The 22,990-nt window shown below is 31.4% G+C and overlaps 1 protein-coding gene across 3 annotated transcripts; it reads right to left on the bottom strand.

The window, feature by feature from the left end:
• Window positions 1-316: 316 nt before the first annotated feature.
• On the bottom strand, window positions 317-18,673 carry LOC133183623 (dentin sialophosphoprotein-like). Of its 3 annotated transcripts, none has more exons than XM_061318555.1 (8): window positions 18,477-18,673; window positions 5,507-5,538; window positions 4,490-4,727; window positions 4,131-4,183; window positions 3,882-3,942; window positions 3,361-3,770; window positions 2,681-2,911; window positions 317-604 (listed from the first exon to the last, which is right to left on the bottom strand). In XM_061318555.1, exons 1-7 carry the CDS (start codon window positions 18,523-18,525, stop codon window positions 2,687-2,689), a joined length of 1,068 nt encoding a protein of 355 aa, XP_061174539.1. In that variant the 5' UTR covers window positions 18,526-18,673; the 3' UTR covers window positions 317-604; window positions 2,681-2,686. The 3 variants fall into 3 exon arrangements, with proteins under 3 accessions (XP_061174539.1, XP_061174540.1, XP_061174542.1); XM_061318556.1 differs by having other exon boundaries at window positions 317-600; XM_061318558.1 differs by having other exon boundaries at window positions 4,490-4,691.
• Between the last annotated feature and the right edge of the window lie 4,317 nt (window positions 18,674-22,990).

Genomic DNA, 22,990 nt, shown 5'->3' with positions numbered 1-22,990 from the left:
ACACCATCCTTGAACTTAAGAGTATTAACTATTTTTGATTACATGTGTTCACGTAAATGCAGTGTTTCCAAGTAGTGGCTAGTGTGTATGGAGCAATATTAAAACATCACTTTTTAGTTTCATCAAAAACAATAAAAATACGAAATATTGATAACTAAGAACTACTCTCCATTTTATATATATATATATATATATATATATATATATATATATATATATATATATATATATATATATATATATATATATATATATTCTTAAACAAGATTAACATTATAAATTTTAATAGGATAAATCTTTAAAAATATACCCAACCATAATAATTTCTAAATCAAACATAATGATATCAAACCATTTTTTTTTTTAAATTTAGTTCAATTAAACAAAAATTATACAACAATATCGTATTACAAGCTCATATTATAACATTTATCATTAGCAAAAAGATAGTACCAAACAAAAGAGAACAGACATTACATGTAAATCATATAAAAGCTGTTCTTCCGATATGGATAAAGAGTGATTTATATAATTTTTTCTAAAAATAACAAAAGGTGTCCTTCTTCTTGACGCGATAAATACTCTTAGAATTTCTTCCCGCTGCCTGCAAAGAATAAAGAAATCAGTCAAAATGTTCAAGGAATGGATTTAATTTAAAGATTGTAATTATCACAAAATAATGTAGTTGAAGTGCTGGAGAATAAGATAGCTTTTATTGAAAAAGACTATGTTTAATAATTATGTTCCTTCAGGAGACACCCTCGGTTCCGCCATGATTTTGTATACATCAATAATAGCTGAAAATACTTAGGTTGCAAACGAATTAAAAGTGTAGATACTTAATCATGTAAAAATTCAGAGAATGGAAGAAAAAACACGGATTGCCTAACACACTTTCACAATTTTCATCTAACACCTACGTGAAAAACTGTAACTTGATGTACATGTATTTAATTGGAAACTCAAAACAAATCTGAAATTCAGTTATATATATCTACAATCAGAGGATCAGGAGTACATTGTGTTTTACAAAAATACTTTCGAAATTGATAGGTATTTTGATTTGAAAGCGAAGTGTATATGTATTTCAATATTTTGAAATTGATAGTTATTTTAATATCTTAAATTAACTGACATTGGGTCTCATAGCTGGCATCCTGAAACAACTGAAAGAGAATGCACTATATAATTCACACATGTATTCTTAGTTAGCATGAAATATGAAGATAACGAACAGTATTCAATCTCGAAAGTCCAATGAAACAATACAAATTTGGAGCAGAGCAAACACGGACCTCAAAATTTAGAGGTGGGATCAGGTGCCATGGCGGAGTGAGCATCCCCTGCCAACCGGTCACACCCGCCGTGAGCTCATTGTCATGATAGGGAAAAAAATGGAAAAATCCGTAGACAGTTCAGTTTATAAATAATGACCTAACAATAAGTATGAAAAACTTCAGCATTTGATGCAATGATATATGTAGGTTGTATGTACTGACAAGGTCATTGTATCGACCATAAAACTTGCGAAATGATGACTTCAAACGAGACTGCATCTAAACAAATAAACATTCCCTTATGGATTTGATGTTAAATTCAATTATATTTCGATAGAATTAAACATTGCAATAATGAAAGTAATAAATCATCCCTGAAAGGGGTGGAAAATTCCAAAGACAACAAAAGAGCGATTCTTTTCAAAACGGAATCAATCTGAAATAATTACGGTGGGTACAAATGTAGGCATAATAAGTACAAGGAAAGAGGAAAATCAACCAAACGTGAATTGAACAGCAATAAAGATGTGGACAATGGAACTCTCTTATTCCTCAATGGCACCTGATCCCACTTCTGATGTTTTTAGAAGTAGGTGTTTCTTCTACTCCAAATTGTTTTAATGGACTTTCAAGCTTGATGACTGTTCAATAACTTCATATTTCACTCTCATAAATTTTCTCTTTTAATATTGGTATTATCATTGGTAGTTGAAGGGTAATTTTCATTGATGATTATTTTGTTTTTAAATACACGTATATAGGTTCAATTCAATTAGACCTATCTCTAAGTCAGTTATGTAAGAACTTTATTATCTCTAATTCAATCATACGCATTTTCAAACCATTTTCATCTTTCTTCAAGTGAAAAAAAAAAAATTCGTTTTCCCTCTCCCGACCGACTGGCTAAAATGGCTAAAAAACTTAAAACTTTATTTAAGTTACATGGTTAATGGTATGGACACCAAGGCACTGGATGACTACTAGGCGATATTATAGTCAATAGCTGTATATGTTATTCGAATTTTACCGGTAACTGGGAGACTGCTTCTGTGGCAAACTCACGGACCACCTTTGGTGACCTGGGCAGAAACGGTGCGCAGTGCACGTCGGGAAATAAGTTTTCGGGCAAGAAGTTCATTTAAGGGTCTTGTCATGATACCAAGACATTTATCAATCCCACTGTTTTAGAAAAAATTGCATATTATATATACTAGTACCGATCAGGCAAATGTTCAATTCATAAATAAGAATAACAAGTGGTGCGTTTGCAATGTTGTCTATTGTAGTACATGCAAAATAACAATAACATTGTATAAATAGTATATGTTTACTTTTTTGTAAAGAGTTTTTTGAATGAAAATAAAATTCTCACATTTAATTCAAATGTCAACATATTTACTTACACGGTGTTATGAATCTTTTGACTTATCAATGGAAGATTTCTCATTTGTCTGGTTCGTCTCTGATTTGTTCTCTGTATACGATCCCTTGTCCACCTTGCCACTATTTTGTGACATTTGTGCCTCTGTGACGACTGGTTTTAAAGCCTTGCTTCTTGGTTGTGTGTTTTGCTCTTCAAGTTTCGTGGATGTCTGAATGAATCCAGGAGCAATTTTCCCGAGATTCAGGGAACCCTGAAAAATTTGTGATAAGATTTATAGTTAAACAGATATTTCGCGTAGCTTTGTTTTCAAGTGATAATATCATTATTTTTAGTCTCTGGGTATAAGTATTAAGTTATATTCTGTAATTATTCACGACAACTTTATTTCCGAATCAAAACAATCTCGTGGAATAACACAAAAGTTAAGTTGTCGCGAATAAAAAACGATTCATAGTATTCATTTAGGATATTTAAAAGTCATCTTCAGAATGTTATTATTTAAAATTTGTATTTTTCAAATATTTAATTCTAAGTACTAAGGTCATCAAAATAATATACATGTTTTATGATTAGCAAATTTTAAATGTTTATAAAACTGACACAATTGTAAATTATAGAAAGTTTATTTTTGTGTATAAAGTTTACTGTATATTATTATATTTATATTCTATAAGCAAAGCGTTTTTAAATGATACTTACATCGGAAGTAAGTAACTTGCTTGGCTTTGGTAGTTTATTTTTCCACTCTATATACTCAGGCAGGTCCTCCAGTCCTCCCTCTGAAATCATATCCGTTAAATCTACGTCATTTCCATCAGGAAGAGACGTAATATCTATGGTTTCCTCTGGTTGTTCGGGGACTCTTTTATCCAAAGGAACTGTTGACTTTTTATTTTCTTCCCTGTCATCTTCATCATTAGAGACACTACTTCCTGTGTCATCATCTTCAGATTTTCTATATTTCTGTTTATAATAATGAGCTAAATCCAATTCTCTACTTTCTTCGGAATCTTGAGAAGATTTTGAAGATTTGTCATACTTATTCTTATAGTAGCTCGCATCACGTGAATCCGAGTTTTCCCGAGATTCGTCCGATGAATCTGAAGATTCTACAAAGAAATTAATTTTCAGAAATAGAATTCAAAATGAATTCATGTACATAGCGGCGGTATAGAAGACATGTCATTTCATAGAAGACTTTATTTTCAAAATCAACAAACCACTTGAATCTCCTAAGGCCTTATACATTTCACCTCCTTTCTTTTGAACTCGCTTTGGCTCCTAAAAATTAAAAAAACTGAATAACTAAATAAAGCTTGGTATAATATTATCTATTTGTAGTGTTCACTAAGATAACTGAATGAACAATCTGGACTGTCTCTGTTTGAAAGTGTTACGATTCATGGTTTGTCAATATTGCTTCATTTCAATATGTATCTTATTTGACTTAAACATCATTATATGATTACCATATCCAACTGTTCTGGTGGTCGCTGAAAGTCCATATTCTTTCTTTCTTCGTCTGAAATGCAATAAAATGAAATAAAAAATTTAAAAAAAATCTTCATTTATCTTTATTTACTCCTTTTTAAATTAAATATCTTCAAGTGCTATAACACAAGATTGATTTCCACTAACATCATAAACGATTTTCTTAAATTTCTTTGTAAAAAATCTAGGTAATATACTGGTATACAAACAGCCATCAATCAAGAATTTTTTTTTTTTAAAATGTCAATATTTAGTACAAAACGAACCCTTGAACAACTATATCTTTTCACGCAGAAATGTATTTTATTGAATAAATATTGTATGTCCGCCATGCTACCTTGAAGGATATCCATAACAATATCAGGATGATCCCTCAGTGTGATCAACACAGTCCTAAGTAAGCTGTTTAAGCTCTCTTCCTCAGCATTCTCTTTTTCTTCTTCTCTAACTTCATCTCCAATGATGACTTGACTCGGTGACTGTTCGTCGCTGGATTTATTCTGTTGCTCTGTATACGTTCCTCTTTCTCCACTCGTAGGCTTAAGTTTGTAAAGATCTAACTCTTCAATATCATCCTGATAAACATATCATTATTTAAATCATCTATCTAACAACCAAGCTTTATGATGAACGTGATGACTTTAACTTTTCAATCGTCAACTTCCCTTACTTATGCAGCAATATACCTTCATCACCTGCATACGGGGTTTATATCTCTCAGTTAATTCGATACGCAAGAGCATGCTCTACGTATGTACAATTTCTAAAACGAAGTAAATTATTGACAAACAAGTTGATGAAACAAGAATATCAACAGTCTCGTTTAAAGTCATCATTTGGTAAGTTCTATGGTCGATATAATGACCTTGTCAGCAAATACGATTTATCATTGAGTCAAATGCTGACTGACGTTTTTCATACTAATTGTTAGGCCATTATTTACACACTGAATTGTCGACGGATTTTTCCGTTATTTCCCGATATGACAAGGAGCACACGGCGGGTGTGACCGGTCGGCAGGAGATGCTCACTCCTCCATGGCACCTGATCCCACCTCTGATGTTTTGGAGGCCCGTGTTTGCTTTCCTCCTATTTTGTATTGTTTAATGGACTTTTGAGCTTGAATACTGTTCGTTATCTCCATGTATTTCAATTAATATTTACCTTTTTTCCTAAAGTTCTGAATTACCAGTCTGCTTTTTGCATATAAATCTATTGTTGCCAATTGATGAAATGTGATTGTAATGCAAATCAACACATTTAATAACAAGATTCTGTTAAGGTTGACATCTGGTGAGTACTCGTATGAATTAATGAGGTCATTGCAATTAAAAATAAATATTCAATTACTTGCCTTTGCTTTGATCTCTACTGGTGCTCCTGAAACTGCAACGAAAATTAAAAAAGAAAAATATTAAGTTAGCAATATGAAAAACAATGACAATATAGCAACATTCACCATTTATCAAAATGATACTGTTCTTTATGAAAATAGAAAGTTTCTATGAATTTTCATGATATAAATCTACTATACATTGTCAAAATTTATTCAATTTTATATCGTTATATTTTTAATACAGTGGTATACATTCATAAAATGACAGACTATTGAAGATGTCACGTGAAAGAGCAGTCTCTGACGAGACTGTAGTTTTACTGGTTTCTACTTATAACAAAGGAAGAGAAAAGTAGCACTTGGACTTGAAACTATGGTAACAGCGATAAATAGAATAATGATCCTTGATTAAGTCTCTTTGTGTGGCAAATTTTATTGCAATCAGACTAAAGCTGTAGGAGTAGACTTTTGAAACAATTTCAAAGAATATTATATTTTTGGTAACCACGAACACTATTCATCAAAATCAAAAATCAATACACAGAATTATATATCTAAGTGTAAAGAGTCTTAGTTTTCGTACTGTAGGAGGAGTAGTGTTTTCAAAGACTTTCACTGAAATTTTATTTTTTAAAACCATTGCAACACCATTAAAAATGCAAAACCTATAAATAGAAGAATGCATTTTAGTATAGTCTATTTGTGTAAAAAATATTGAAATCAGACCAAAACTGTAGGAGTAGCATTTCGAAAAAAAATGTTTACAGACAGACAGACGGGTAATAGACACCTTTTCATCGCATATATGTAAGCTCCTCTGGTCTCTGACAAGCAGAGCTAAAAATTGTCATCGTGCTAAGCCACTCATTCTAACAGACCTTCTATTCCAGATTCCGCATATCAAAACGTTTCGTATATAATAATTAGAGAATATCATATATTTATTTGAATTGAAAAATGGCAAATTATACGTATTTCCAAAATATACTGCACCAGCTTTCAATATTTTTTGAATGTATCGAATTACAGATAGCATCATTGCTAACCTATCTGATTAATAAAAATTCACCCCAAAATATACAAATTGTACTTATGTTCTCTCTCTCCCTCTCTCTCTCTCTCTCAGATGTAGAATCCAATTTTCATAAATGACATTTTATATATTAAAAGCGGCAAGCTTTGAATTATTTGCGTTGCTTTCATTAAGCCTATGGGAGCACTTTTCACTTACGTTTAACAATGCTGCATCAGCAAACAAGCCTGAAGGTTAAATGATTTAACAGCTTTTGACTTTTATATCATGAACATTCCACCGTTTCTTGTATAAATTTACTCATGCATATTGATTTCCAAAAGCAATAAAAATTCAAACATTTCCACTGGCGATTAATATTTTTGTAAAAATAAACAACTGAAAGATTTGTGCTAGTATTCTATTTAAAAACAAAATAATAAATCTTTTTTTTTGTTCCAGCCTAGTAGTAGGGCGCTCGCTTCGTAATCGAGGGGTCCTGGTTCAATAAAAATCCCAATAAATGTAATTTGAAGTACTAGTTTCCAAGTGGAAATTATAATTAACTAAATATTACTAGTAACTGTGATTTATACTATGTAAAATAGAACTTATGAACCATGGTTAATATTTAAAAAAAATACAACATACCATTGATAAACCCAGTTTCTCAAAATTTACACAAAAACTATATTTTCATGCTCCCGTATCGAAGATTCGGGGGTATATAGTTTTTGCCCTGTCCGTCCGTCTGACTATCTGTCTGTCTGTTTGTCCGCAAAAACTTTAACATTCCTCATAACTTTTGATTGGATGGAGCTATAGCTTTCATATTTCACACGTGTATTCCTTGTGATAAGACCTTTCTTTGGGTTCCATCATATTTGACCTTTTGACTTTGACCTTGGAGTTTGACCCATTTTTGCAAAATTTTACTCAACTTTAACCTTGGCCATAACTTTTGAACAGTTGGTGCTAGGGCTTTCAAACTTCACTTATGTACTCCTTGTGACAAGACCTTTCTTTGGATTTCAACAGCTTTGACCCTTTGACCTTGACCTTTGAATTTGACCTACTTTTACAAAACTTTAACCTTCGTCATAACTTTTGAATAGTTGGTGCTAGGGCTTTCTTATTTAAATGTGTATTTTAATCTTTAAAAAAAATGTAGCAATGACCCACTCATATGGAAAAATTCTTTTTTAGTATGAAAAAATGATAATTTTTGACCTCTTTGGTGTGTGTGTGTATGCTTTTTCATGTCAATCTTTGTGAGATATTTGCAAAGAGCTGAGATTTTACTTAAAGTATACGTTAATGTCAAATGAAATATCAAAGAAAATTTTATCAACATTGAGATTTAATTTTTTCACTTTCTAAGTTGTCGCATACTAGGCATTTTGTTTGCTTGTTCACCCATCTTCTTTATGACAAATTTAAGAGGAAAAAATATTGCAATAAATGTAATAAATTTAGTTTTAAAAAATGTAAGTACTGTATTGACCTAAAACTTTTAAAAAGCAATGCTAATAACAGATAAAATTAAAATATTTATTTTTTAATGTTAATGAATTATATTTTTTTTATCTGTTAAAAAAGGCATTATTCATTAAAAACATTGCTTGAAAATCCATAAACTTTAATTCACTCGTTTACATTTCTAAAGTGTTATTGAACGGTTGATATCGTAAGTATACGATGCTTTCCTAAAACTGACCAAAAAAGTAACTGATTCCTTAGCATCGATAGACTTGTTTTGGCTCAGCAAATTTCATCTTTGATTAAAATCACCATCGAGTGATGATGACGCATTTTATTAAACAGTGTTCACAAAGACATCTAATCATTTGGAACAGGGGCTATGCAAGCTTACATCGCATTCTAATGTTTCATTTCCCGTGCTAAGAGTCTGCTTAGTCTGGGGCCATTAACTAACAAAGAAAGATCTTTCTTTCAGTGCCTGTGGGATTGATGACGTAAAATTTTATTGCTTCCGGAGAAATACTGAAGATGACCTAGCAACAAGGAAGTACTGTACCAGTAATCTATTTCAATTTGTCAACTAATAAAACGTTTTTAAAGATAGAAATTTAGGTTTTATCGTCGATTGAAACCATTGGTACTTAATGTAAAAGCTTAGCTTTTTTGTAAACATATAATTTAATGTGCACTTAAACATTTCACATAGCATATTTGACTAAATGTTTTAAAACGAAAAAAATAATGAAAGATTAGCAAAGGAATGATTTGTAAATCAAAACAGAGTTGAAATCTGATCAATAATCAGATAGCATGAGAACCGGATGATGCGAATAATAAAGCATATCCACGTCTATTGTGGAGTAACAAAATTTCGATGATCCTTAAAAATATCATAAAACAATTAAATAGTTGGGTTTCATGAACCTTTAAAAGTTTGATTGCAATTACTGTCATTAATGCTTGAAAATTGATTTTCAAGCACACTTAAAAATAATCTGTTTCTTTCTCGTGATCATATTATGTCGGTTAGCAGTGCTGAGTTGAATACACCAAGTCCTGTTTCAAATATTAATCGTTTCTACAACAACTTGCAGTGACGAGAGCGAGAGACGTGATTCCTATAATTAAGATTCTGTTCAGAGCTACAGTCAGAAAAAAAATCTCTAACAAGATATCAGAAATACAATAAACTATACCCGAATTATCATACTACTGTCTATAATATCATGTTCTATTAAGATGAAAATAACGCATCAATACTGTCTTGTCGCATAAATAAAGACCAAAGACTGCTAGCTAAGGCTGGTTTGGGATTTCTTATGTTATCCATCTCATTTGCAAAATAATTTACAAGGAAAAACCTCATTTCATATTGTACTCTTAGTACACACTGAGATTTCCCTGATTTCAAACGCTTGGTTGATGTTTAATTCTAATATCACACTATGTGGCGCTTTCATTAAAATTTCCATTTGGTATGTATCTGGCTATCAATTGCGTAACAATTGACCAACAATGAAATTCAGTTTAATAGCACAATAGGGGAATTCAGGGTGACTAATACAACTGTAATGCCAGAACGAATTGGCACTAAAGGGGGTCAGACCACCACTGCCTTCATTTTGAGGCCAAGCTATTACTATCCCCCTATTGTTTATGATTCCCCCTTACTTAAAAGCATCAGATCTGAATGAAAAATTAAAAAACTGGCATCAGCATGTTTACAACAAAGAATTCATCCAAATCATGTACATCTAGTATGACGTGTCAGCAATATAACGCCAATATGTTGTTTCACCTGCATACATCGTTCTCTTTGACCAAACTTAAGAACATCTTAATCATTAGGTACTTAATGAAAAAATTAAACACACACACACACGAACAAAAAAACAAAAAAACAAACAACAAACAAATGAAAAATAAACAAAAAAAATTCGTAAAAATTCAAAATACAAAATTAAATCATAAAGAAATCAAAGTTTGACTCGAAATAAAATGAAAGAATTATCATTCTTTTTTCATAATTCTTTAATAATGTCAAATTCAAATCCTTTCCCCTGGTTATATATTTTTTGGTATCTCAGTAAGAAATCCAAACACAATTCCTATTGGATTGTTATTTAATAAACTTTGGTGAAATGTGTTTGTTAAAGTGTTGGCATGAAATACATGTACAGTATATATACAAAATCATCCTTATAAGTCCACATTAATATTAATATTTTTAGAAGAGACAATGAATCTGTTTATCTGTTGTGAACACGCATACAACTTTCCAACTAAAGTTGCATTTTATATCAGAGACATTTTTGGGGCGAGGGAGGAGAGGTAAGTATTAATCTTTGTCATAGCACAGTTTTTAAATATAGTATGCTCCTTGTTTAAATGATTTGTATTTTGTATTGCATTTCTAAAGAATAAAAAACTAACTCAGTAATTCATATGATATCTTCCTCTTCTATTTCTATGAATATTGCGTAATATTTATGTGAATATCACACGATTTTCAGATGAATAACAGAACATATTGAAATTCGCATGATATCATGTGAAATTTGAGTCGCATGAAATTCGCATGAACATTCTCTAAACAAAATTGTATGAAATTCGCATGTGGGACTTTTCGCATGATTTTTGTATAATTTTTGCACAAATTTCATGCGAAAAGGAAAACGCATGAAAATCATGTGAGCCACTTTTCCCTGTGTACTACCCTGTTATGGACAATGCAAGCTTCCAGCATGCTGATGGCACGAAGCCAAACAGCTTCATAAAGGTGAGATGTAATAATTATTGGAAAAATAATTATAAAATGTAGTTTTTAAGAGTTAAAATATTGAATAAAAATTTTTCCTCCGGCTTAAAACTGCAAATTCGAGACTAAAACAAGACAGTTAAGATTATGGTAAAATCACAATCTTTTTACAAAGTGTTACTCGTATTTGATATACAGTTCGAAACAATACACTACAGCTACTTTTAATGTATCACTTCTATGAGTTTTCTTTTTATCTTAAACAAGCCTATGGGACACAGTCAATTTTATAGATGACTATACAAATACACATTATAGAAACCATTTCATGTAGTGTAATCAGTACTTCAAAATAAATTTTCAATGACCTACGTTTCAAATAAGGCAATGATTTCCTTACTGCACCGAGTAGAAGGGCTATGCTTAAAGTATACTCAAGAAAACTTATAATCAGACAAAAACTATAAGTTATTAGACCTAAAATGTAATACAAATGTATCTATAATTGAAATAAAAAGTAAGATTAGAAATGGTAAATTTAAATATATTTAGATGAATAGAAACCCTTTAGAAATTTAATGGCACAATATCAGTAACAATTTGATTCATTCTCTGAGTTAAAGGAGAATATAAACATAGCGGTGTATTATTAATTATTCCCACCATTACAAGTCAGTAATTACATCTTTTCACATATCGATTCATTACAAAGTTCACGATCCGCATAATAAGTGATAAGAGAACAGTCGAATTATCGATTTGGAAAGCTTGCATACCAGCAAACATGGATAGTGGCCATCAAAGACTGGTCTATGAGCAATCGATTTCCTAATTCTTTCCGTTTATTGTTCCCTTCGCAGAAAGAGACTTGTTTCCAGCACTTTTACTGTATATCAATTTGATTAGATGTGTCCTGGTACATTTCGTGCTTGAATTCATTTACGAAATCTCTTATTTTTATCATGATAAATAAGCTCAGAAAATGACCAGTATAAAAAGTATTAACTAGTAATGAACCCAGTAGCTTTATAGAGTATGAGAACATCCATCAATTGGGAAATAGGTCAAAACAAAAGAATAATTAGAAGGGCAAAATTCAAATTGTTAAGGGACTTTTATTCTGTTATCTTCGCCTTTTTCATTTCTTATTCATTTTTGATGTGTGTCAGCAAATCCAAAGTCGCTTAATCATTCGATCAAGTATCAAAATGTGCGAAAATGAACATATAAGCAATAATTAAGCGAGAATTAGAGCGTCCAACCATCAAGTAAGGAAAATGGGTAAGGAAAAAACGAAGAATTAAATGGGAAAATAAACATCGTTAAAGTTATAAAATTTTCGCAAAAATACTTGGCACACAAGTGTAGTCTTCCTTCAAATTCATTTTAAAAGATACCTCAGATCTGTTCTAACCACGAGTTCAAGCCTGATTATAGGATTCAATGGCGTGATCGTCCAACAAGATTAACCTTTACGTTGAAATGATGTCACATGTAAAAATTTTAGGTCTTTCGAATAAATATCGATAAATATTCGTAAAATCTTTATAAATCAACAATCTCGTGTAATACACGTATCTCCAAATACGCCTCCAAATTAATAAAACTTCTTCTTAAATGTAATGTTTTAACTACTGAATCATATTTTTTTTTACTTATTTACTTAGTTATTTACAATATATCACTTTCAGGACCTTTCGTTCCCATTCGTTTTTAGAGTTTACAGAATTCGAGTAACATCCGAAACCAACGTTGCTCTTTACCATAACAGTATTTTTTTTTTTATTGTGAACTACCGATTTCTTAATTAAGAAGTAAATGTAAATTCTGTGGTAGATTCCTTAAAGGTCTTCAAGTAAATGCTACCATCTTCTTCTTATATAATACATCACAGATTTCTCAGAATTTTTTTAACTAGGTCTTACTATACATATTAAAATTAACATTAATAGTACTTAACATAATTTATATAAGAGCAACTTTGCAATTCATGGGAACATATTTATTATCTGTCTACAACATGCAGTTGATGAAGCTAGACAAGTGTAAAGTATATGCTTTATTTTCCACAATTATTATGATAGATGAATATTTATGCGTATGTACAAATCGGATTAACTTTTATACTGCAGAGTCTGACACGTCTGTTTCATATTTGGATATTTTACCAGAAAAAAAGACTTTAATGGTAACCTAACAACAAAACTTTATGATAAACGTGATGGTTTTAACTTTTCTATCGTCAGCTTCCCTTACTTATGTAGCAATATACCCTTATCACCTGCATATGGGATTTTGTCTTCCAGTTGATTGGATACGAAAGAGCATGCTCTACGTATGAACATTTTCTAAAACGAGGCAAGCTATTGATAAACAAGTTGATGAAACAAGGATATCAACAGTCTCGTTTTAAGTCATCATTTCGCAAGTTTTATGGTCGATACAATGACCTCGTCAGCAAATCAACCTATCATTAAGTCAAATGCTGACTGACGTTTTACATAGTAATTGTTAGGCCCTTATTTACACACTAAATTGTCTACGGATTTTTCCATTTATTCTCGATCATGAAGAGGAGTACACGGTGGATGTGACCGGTCGGCAGCGGATGCTTACTCCTCCATGGCACCTGATCCCTACTCTGCTGTTTTTGTAGATGAGTGTTTGCTCTGCTCCCCATTTGTATTGCTTAGATAGACTTTGAGCTTGAATACTGTTCGTTTTCTCCATATTTCATTCTGCTAAGTAGTATGCACGTGTTCGAAGTATTGAATTGTCAGACCCATTTCTGTTCTTATCTGTACTTGTTTAGAACTCTTCTTTCGTTCATAGTTACAGTAATGAAGAATAAATTTATGCAGTGAACGTTTCTCAGAATGCATGATTTTTTTGACAGTAGCAACAACAAATTATGTCATAATCATTATAATAATTATATGATATGATGTAAAATTACATCATATTATTTTCCACATTTTGTAATTATAAATAGTTTTCATTAAATAAAACTCTATCTTCCAAAGATTTTGGCGAGGAAAGAGAAAATTTAACATAGAACGATATGGATTAGAATTCTGTTCAATCACAATAACATTGTCTTGCTAAATTGCGTTGTAAAATAGACAATGAATGATTTTTGAAAATAGGAAATATACTCTACTTGCATTAATAATCAAAGATTGCATATTTCATATGTATTATTAGGAAGTATTAAGCATACATTTCCAACTGAAAGTGACATATTTTTGGCATGCCTGTCTGTTGTTCTGTCACGAAATATATGTTGCCAATGACCAAAATGTGTGCACTGATCCTGGCTCAAGTAAGTATCCGTGTCCAAACTTTGTAACCCTCGGTTTGATCTTGCATATCAATTAAATCTTGACTGTGTTTTTTGCAGATAATTTGAAAATGTGTATTGATTTTAACAATCAGACGGAATTGTCAAGCTCACAATATAAATTTCTAGTTTCGTAATAAGTTACATGTATTATAACAGGTCAGTTAAATCCGTACGTGTCATAAGTGTGGAAAAAGGATAGAGACAGTTTCAGTTTCACGATGCATCACACTTGTCACATGTTAGATTACCACCATTTGCTTTAATTTTGCACATTGTAAGATTTGAACAATGTTTATTCATGCGTATTTATAGACAGCGATTGACAACTTCTCGTTTGAAAATAACGCAGGTTGTATGGACACAAAAATAAAGTTCACGTGTTTAATAACTACACATGTATAGATACTTATAACTGATTGTATGATTGGTACAAGAAAAATGATATCTTGCGAGTAATTGAAATATTTTATCTCGCTAAAGTATAAACACTTAAATTTAATTTATCTATAGCAAATCAAATGTACACATTCTGCCTGAAATCTGGAAAGAAGCTAGTAAGTTGAAAGAGAATTTTTCTTCCAATCCATTTTTCATTTTGATATGTTTGAACCATTATTCAAATTATAAACTTGAAAATTCGAGATGCTAACTTGTGATTATAAAAATAATTTCTTTTAAATGAAAAAAAAAAACAACAACAACATCAACAATTCCAGAGACGTTTCCCATTTGAACAATTAATAAATGAAAACAATAAACGTATTGAAGGCATGATCATAATTAAACTCAAATTTATGTTAACACAAGAAATGGATGCGAATCTTTGCTTGGTTTTAATACTATTTTTATACACACATATTGAACAAGGAAACAATAGAACAACCCCAAGATGATGGAAATCATCTCCAGATAACGAAACATCGTTAAAAGGACCACTCTGTTGTCATATTTGACGCTAATATCCTTCCTTGGGTCGAACAATGAAGTTTTTAAGATACCAAAACTTTGCTATCTGGATGTATTAATCTGCATGTAATGGTTATTTATTGGAATGCAAAGAAGTCACCTAAAGGAGGAAGCCTCTGTTGTACACTTCAGAATTGTATTCTTTAAGGAGAATAAAAGAAGTATCATAATATTGTGAAGCTCCCTGCTTTTGATGTGAATACCCTTGCTAAAATAGAAATGTTTAGCAATGCACGTCCAAGAAAGAACATCTAAGAATGCTAAGAATTTGTATACGTATTGGATATCTGTATGAAAAAGTATCAGTTTGAGGCCGTTAGGACGAAAACTTTGACATTTTTTCATGCTGAACTGTATACAGAACTATATTTAAATTTTATTTTTTGATTTACTTGAGACAGTCCGATATTATAAAAAAAGACAAAAGTATTTATGTAAAGGTTATAGGCCAAAAACCGTCCATTCTGTGAGAAGAAAAGATGCTTTATTTTAATTATTTATCTAATGCAATGGATGTTGACTTGAAAAGGAGAAAGAGTATGTATAATGGACTTCTCATTTAGGGAGAGGGCGAAATAAGTTTTAAGAACTTTTGCCCAATACCATTGTATATATATTACAATAAAATATGTTCTATTTAATTCAAAGAGTATGTTATGAACACAAAAGAGTAAATGTTTTAAGTAGCGGCCTATAACCTTTATCTAAATAATGCATTGTATTCTTTGTGGAATGTCCTAGATAAATGGGTTGTCTAGAATGGAAAAAAAAAACTCAGTTACATTCATTAAAATTATTAATAAGTATATATGTAGTCTTTGGAGACCAGATCTTCCAACAATCTGTTGAAATTTCGATGGGCACCTATTATGCTCCTTTGTTAGTCGACCGGTTTATATATTCCTATGGCACTAAAAGACACTACAGAGTCTGCCACATCTGTTTCTTAATTATTTGGATGTTTTGCTGAGTATAGATGATAATGGCAAACTAATAACTATACTGTATGACAAACGGGATGACTTCAGCTTTTCCATCGTCCTTCCCTTATTCATGTAGTAATATTCCAACAACACCTGCATATGGTGTTTATATCCCCCTACTGATTCAATTAGCAAGACCTTGCTCTGAGCACGATCAATTTTAAGCCAAAGCAAGTTACTGACAAATAAGTTGATGTTACAGGATTTCAACAAACCCGTTAAATCAGCTTTTTGGAAATTCTATGGTCGTTATAATTACCTTGTTTGTAAATACAACCTATCATTGGGTTGTATTTCATAGCATGTGTTAGGTCATTATTTTAATACTAAATTTGACTAAAGACTACTCTATCTGATCAATATATAGGGCTCACTACTTTAAATACCTATACTACATTGTACAATGTAGCTGATTCCCGAAATGCGGAGTAGTTTCAAACATTAGTATGACGCCATCTTTTGTTCTTCAAATTGTGTCTGCGCTGTGTTAAATACATGTACTGTCCAATAATTTTCATAATGGACATATTTCATGACTTATTGGAAAATTACAGGTACCTTATTGGACTACCTTGATCGTTTCAAGAAATAAACTGTTTATTAAAGAACAAAAGTCGTCAAATAAAGAACAAAGCGTCAATATAGAATAGGTATTTAAGTAGTTGAACCATTTTAAATGGAGAATGGGGACGAAATTTTCTTTACTCCAAACATTATAGCGCAGAAAGCATCGAATTGTTAAAATGATAATAAATCTAGTGATCTTTTAATTTTTGTAATATAAATGGAAAATACAAATGTTAACTTTGATTTGAATTTACAAACACAGAAAATAAAACAATTTTGGAGGTATAATGGACACGTCTTGGTTTGTAAAATTATTTAGAATTCCACTTGGAAGGTTTGTTAATTCTGTTTGATTGGAAGTTACATTTTTCAATTTAAAATTTATGTAATACGTTACATTCTGTTTCAAAATAAAGCATCTTACATATATAAGATTAAACTCTACCGTTTGTTAAATATTCAAATTTTTTCTTCATGTAAGTCCAATTTTGAAGGATATAAGTAATTGGAGTCTGATACTCTATCTCACAAATCTAGTATTGGACGTAAGTAAGATTTTTTTTCTTGTTTTTTTTTTCTGTTATATGTCAAAAATAAACTGCATAATTCGGGGAAATGTTTTTTTCCCCTTTTTTGTATGTTTGCATGAAATTTGTAGCATGGAATATTATTCCTTGTGGAAGCCTAATAGGACCATTTTTTATATATTTGTTTTCGTATTGATCTGCGTTATCTGGTTATCTTAGATCGAATTCAATCTGGGAATGTCAACACAAAAACTCTAGAAACCGAAATATGATCGATGATAAAAATCTCCCAAGGAATTCATCAGTGCGCAATGTATCATTAATCAAGTTGATTAAGGAATTAAAGGATTCGATATAACCCCATGTCGCTGATATCAATATCTTTTATTAACTAAAAAAACATGTTTTTGAGCCAGATGCTGTTGATTTTTTTCGTTGATTCCAGGAATGAAATTAACGAAAGTTTGAAAAAAAAAAATATTGACATCTTGACTCTTTAATTAAGTAATTAAGCTGGAAGGAAATTAATACTTTTAAGGAAAATATACATTTTAATTACATTACGGGCTAGATTTCATGTCAAATGCTGACAACTAATTAACAATTTGAAATTTTCATCCCCATATTTTTACAAATTAAATACATTCTCATCTCGTCATTTTCATCAATCTATATGAAAGATTGATTATAGCGTACATGAAGACTCAACTCTTTGAACATTTACATGTAGTCTCTCATTAACGAACACAAATCAATAGTTGCCCTCTATGTCAATGACCATCTGCCATTTTTGCACGGAATCCTCAGGTCAATATTGTAATTTTTGCAAAAGACCACACAAAATCATTGAATTCTAGTTCAGACATTAATATAGTTGAATTCACATTTAAAATGGAATTGATATTTTGTATGGTATTTCAAAACAAAATAATGCGCAACCAGATCCAATTTTTATCTGATAAGTTTTTTTTCCTCTAAAGGTTTATATGTATCTGTGTGTATATGGATGTTAAAATAGTATTGCAGAAATAAATTTCTAATTTTGACGACTTAACCATGTGCATCATCAACCCTCATTATATGTTAAAGATTGAATGCTACTCATATTTAAAACTGGAATAATATTTGTGGTGATGCTTTAGATTCTGATTGAAAACGAAAGAAATGCTTTAAATATCGCACACATCTTCAAATCCATATAAAATTAAAAATTACAATTTCAGAGCGAAAAAAAATTAATTTGTACACAATCTGTTAAGTACAAACTTTAAAAATTTGATGATTGCACCTGTATTAATATAATTGAGAAATTGTGGTGTTTATTCAGATAAAAGAAATATATAAACTTACCATAGAGCGAATAAAGACAGAAGCATACAGCAAAAAGTGGAGACCTCATGATACCGGTTTTATCGGCTTGATGTCCAGCGTGTATCTGAAGCTGTGTAGTGCAGTCTCTCGTAAGAAAATTTGTTTGGATAATCTCGATTTTAGTGAGAATCGTTCAATATTCCAGGTATCAATCGGCAATGAACATGTTCCTTCCGGTTTAGTCTAAACCTAGGGGTGATCTTATTTGTGTGCTTTGCAAAATAAAATATAAATCTATATTTTGGTTTGAAAAATATTAACACTCTTTGAACAATACTTAATATTTTTTAATATACCTTTATATGTTATATCATGTTAAAGGTTATATATTATTCTCGTTTTCAAATGAATGTGGCGCCCCTGAAATCTGTGTGGTATCGTCCTTTCGCTCAGAAATAAGGAGTATACTGTATAGCAATAGAGTGCCATGTAAGACATCGATCCATAGTGTCTGTGAAACACCAAGTAAAGACGACATTCATTTATTATTAACAATCAGATTCAATCAGAATTTGTCGACGTTTTTTTTCAAAACCTCAAAACGTTGATGACGTGATTAAATTTACATCGCTGTGCTGTAATACTACAATTCAAATTTCTGTAGAGGAAAAAAAGGTAAATTTTAGAGATATTTTCATTCAAGCTTTCAATTAAACTAGATTATTATTCATTTGTTTCCATATGAGAACTATTTCTGTAGTCCCTTGAGTTTTAACAAGATAATACTCTGTCAAGCAGAATACACTTACTAACAATTCAACATGCACACTTTTAATGATTTAACAATATATCACGATATTTCTCTCTCTCTCTCTCTCTCTCTCTCATGATTTTAAGGTCTACGTTTATGTACAAAAATTAAAAACGATATACTTAATGACTTCAAGTGTTCTTCTTTGCTTGTTTATTCAATCATATTGGTTTTACATGTTGGTGAGGTGATAACAGCCCTGGAAATTAGCATTAGGACCCAGATTGGTTATCATCCTTATAAATATAAGAAATTAATACTTATTCCTCGTGTTTACTTTTTTACTTCACAGCTTTACCATACAAACTATAAAAATATAGATGTAAATACATGTATGTATCCATCACGATAACCAAATTACGTGTAGTTTTGGTCCCCTCTGAGCTTATGATACGTGATAAAAGTATTATTGTAGGTCACAAATCACAATTCAAGGTCACTCTAGTGACTAGTCAGAGAATTTTTTAATGCACAACTTTATTTCAAATTTGAGCAAGATATTTTTATATCAAATCCAGTGTGAAAAATAGTAATTCAATCAAACCATGGAATGACTATTTTCATTAATTTCAACAATGTTTATTCCTTGAAATTATTTGATTGTGCAACAAACAATTCTTCATAAAAAAAAATATAGAAAAGTAAAATCACTTTTCTAAGATAAAAAGTGTGTTAAAATTCTAAGAACAGACATGATAGATTATTGTTTATAGACACGTATTTAAGTTTTTGAAAATGATTAATCTGTAGTTGAACAGTGCACCACTGCAATACTAGAATTATATTTAAAAGATATTTCAACTTAAACTTGAAATATGGAGAAAACGAACAGTAACCAAGCTCAAAAGTCATTTGAAGCTATACAAATCGGGAGCAGAGCAAACACGGACCTCTAAAACATCAGAGGTTGGATCAGGTGCCATTGAGGAGTAAGCATCCCCTGTGGACCTGTCACACCCGCCTGTGCTCATTGTCCTATTCGGGCAAACGAAAAAATCCGTAGACAATTCAGTGTTAAATTATGGCCTAACAATTACTATGAAAAACGCCAGTCAACATTCAACCTCATGATAGATTATATTTGCTGACAAGGTCATGGTATCGACCATATAACTTGCGAAATGGTGACATTAAACGAGACTGTTGATATAATTGTTTCATCAACTTTATCAAATAGCTTGCCCCGTTTTAGAAATTGTTCGTTAGTGGAGCATGCTCTTGCGTATCAGCTATCAAATCAACAGGGAGACATAAACCCCGTATGCAGGTGATAAGGGTATATTGCTAGATTAGTAAGGGAATCTGTCGATAGAAAAGTTAAAGTCATCACGTTTATCACAAAGTTTTGTTTTCTAGTAAATTATCCAAATATGAAACAGAGGTGGTATCTTTTATTTCAAGTTCATATCGAGTCGACATATGAATGGAAGTAACTACATGTATTGTTAATTGATAATAAGTCATCGATATATGTAAGTGTCGAGTTGAAGGCTACAGCAAGTGTCTTCTTCTCATGCATAAAAATTTAACTATATAATACTTCATACAAAATAGGTCTGCAAATAACGGGGCGCATTTAGTACCAATGGGAATTCCGACAAATTGTTGGAGAACCTGATCTCCAAAACTACATATATTGTCAATCAGAAACTCAAGCTTCTTTTTTTTATTGTATCTACTTCAGAGTATTTGTGTGTACAATCATAATTTTTTTAAAGTAATTAAATATTAAGATAAACACAACGTTAGGTTTTGTTTATCGCTGTACGGCAAGAATGTTACCGATGTTGTTATGACGTTACTTTTCCGCACTCATTTTCAGTTTATCTGTAAATCTTTTAAACTCACACAGGCTTCTTTTTCATAACATTTATGCCATTTTGCAATAAAGCGACTTGTTTGAGTTGTATTTTCAAAAATTATTTCATGTTTGAAGTGTACCGGAAATAAAACATATATGTGAGAGATTTAAAAGATTTATGGATGAACAGAAAATGAGTGCTTTGCGGCGTAGAAGAGACCTCACTTTGTGTTTATTCTAAAATTTTAAAAAGTAGTGCATATACCTGTATATGAATGAAAATTTGAGACTAAAGTTACAATAAATAGAGGTATTAATGCATAAAATTTTGTTGATAAGTTTCGATTGTTAAAGATTATATGACAATTGTGACATAACCTGTGGATCAACCTTCGTATTCCCAGGTAAAACTCTGATCATATATTATGGCCCCACCTACCCCAGGGCTCATAATTTGATCAAACTTAAATCTATACTACCCGAGGATGCTTCCATTTAAGACTAATTATGGCCTTGCTGTTCTTAAGAAGATTTCTCTCCTTTCTATTGCTATGCAAAACTTTAATCGCCCATGGTGACCCCAGCCTACCCCCAGAGGTCATGATTTGAACTAACTTGAATCTAAACAATTCGAGGATGCTTCTGTATAAATATAATGCAAAAGGTGAAGATACCGATCAGTGATCGATCTCATAAATCTAGTAAACAAAATGAATCGTGAACAGGGCAAAAACACGGACCCCTGGAAACACGACAGGTAGGATCAGGTGCCTAGGAGGAGTAAGCATTCTTTGTCGACCGCTCATACACCTATGTATTGATCATGTAGACGGAGTACTCCATAGTCAAATTAAGTATTAAATCAATGACCTAACAAATGATTTGAAACATGTCAGAAAAATACGACACAACGTTTGTATTTACTTATTTGTTAGTAGCTTTTACGGATAAAAAATTGATCGTATAACTAATCATGACTTATTCTTGAGAACAAGAATTTTAAAGATTTTCCCCGTGCATTCCCTTGTTAAACTTTGATCGCCCATTGTGGCCTCACACTACCCACGGGGGTCATGATTTGAAATAACTATAATCTACACTACCTGAATATAGGACTAATCATAGGTTATTGTTCTTGAAAAGCAGATTTTCAAATTTTTTCTATGTCATCCTATTTGATTGCCAATTATGGCCCAACGCTATCTCCGGGGGTCATGACATGATACATGTTAACTTAATTTGAATAAACTTGCATCTATACTACCTCAGGATGCTTCCATATAAATATGACTTATCATGGTTTAGCTATTCTAGAGAAGAGATTTTTTTAAAGATTTTTCCTGTGTTTTTAGTGAAAAAGGAAAAACTTTGAACATCCACTGTGGCCCTACCCTACACCCTAGGGTTCATGAAAAAAAATTACAATAGTACCTGCGGAAGCTTCCACATTAATATGAATAATCCTGGCCTTGATGTTCTTCGGAAGAAGATTTTTCTAAATATTTTCCTATGTACAGTGTATACATATGTAAATCTTTGATCGTGCATTGTGGCACTACCTTACCTCTGGGGGACATGATTTGAACAAACTTGAATCTACACTATGTAATGAAGCCTTCACATAAGTTTCATCTTCTCTGACTCAGTGGTTTTTAGAAGTATATAATTAAGGTATCCGACTTATAATAGCCTCAGATTCCTTGTTCTGCCCTTGAAGAGTTATTCTCCTTAGCTTTTAATCAATGAAAATCAATAATTCTTAAAAATATCTGGTTAAAAATAGTTTTCAATCGTTTTTCTATTCCTATTGATTAAATACATCTCTCCATAACAGCTTTTGATATTCTTAGTATTTCGATTCTTATTTTCAAAAATTTGTTAGTCCCCATAGACCTAAGTGCAATCTTATCTGATGAGTTACCGCTCAGGTTACATTTTTGA

The sequence above is a fragment of the Saccostrea echinata genome, unplaced genomic scaffold, assembly GCF_033153115.1.
Source record: "Saccostrea echinata isolate AGI-Se365-2 ecotype Australia unplaced genomic scaffold, CSIRO_AGI_Sech_v1 ptg000009l, whole genome shotgun sequence".
NCBI classification, from domain to species: Eukaryota; Metazoa; Mollusca; class Bivalvia; order Ostreida; family Ostreidae; genus Saccostrea; species Saccostrea echinata.
Note: the sequence above shows the minus strand (reverse complement) of the source record. Positions and strands in the feature narration are given on the sequence as shown.

Excerpts from the sequence above, each read along its gene's own strand:
- LOC133183623 (XM_061318555.1), bottom strand. The coding sequence starts at position 18,525 with ATGAGGTCTCCACTTTTTGCTGTATGCTTCTGTCTTTATTCGCTCTAT. Across the intron at positions 4,184-4,489 it reads TGTTATGGATATCCTTCAAG|ACGAAGAAAGAAAGAATATG; the intron begins GTAGCATGGCGG and ends ATTGCATTTCAG. Across the intron at positions 3,943-4,130 it reads CACCAGAACAGTTGGATATG|GAGCCAAAGCGAGTTCAAAA; the intron begins GTAATCATATAA and ends TTTAATTTTTAG.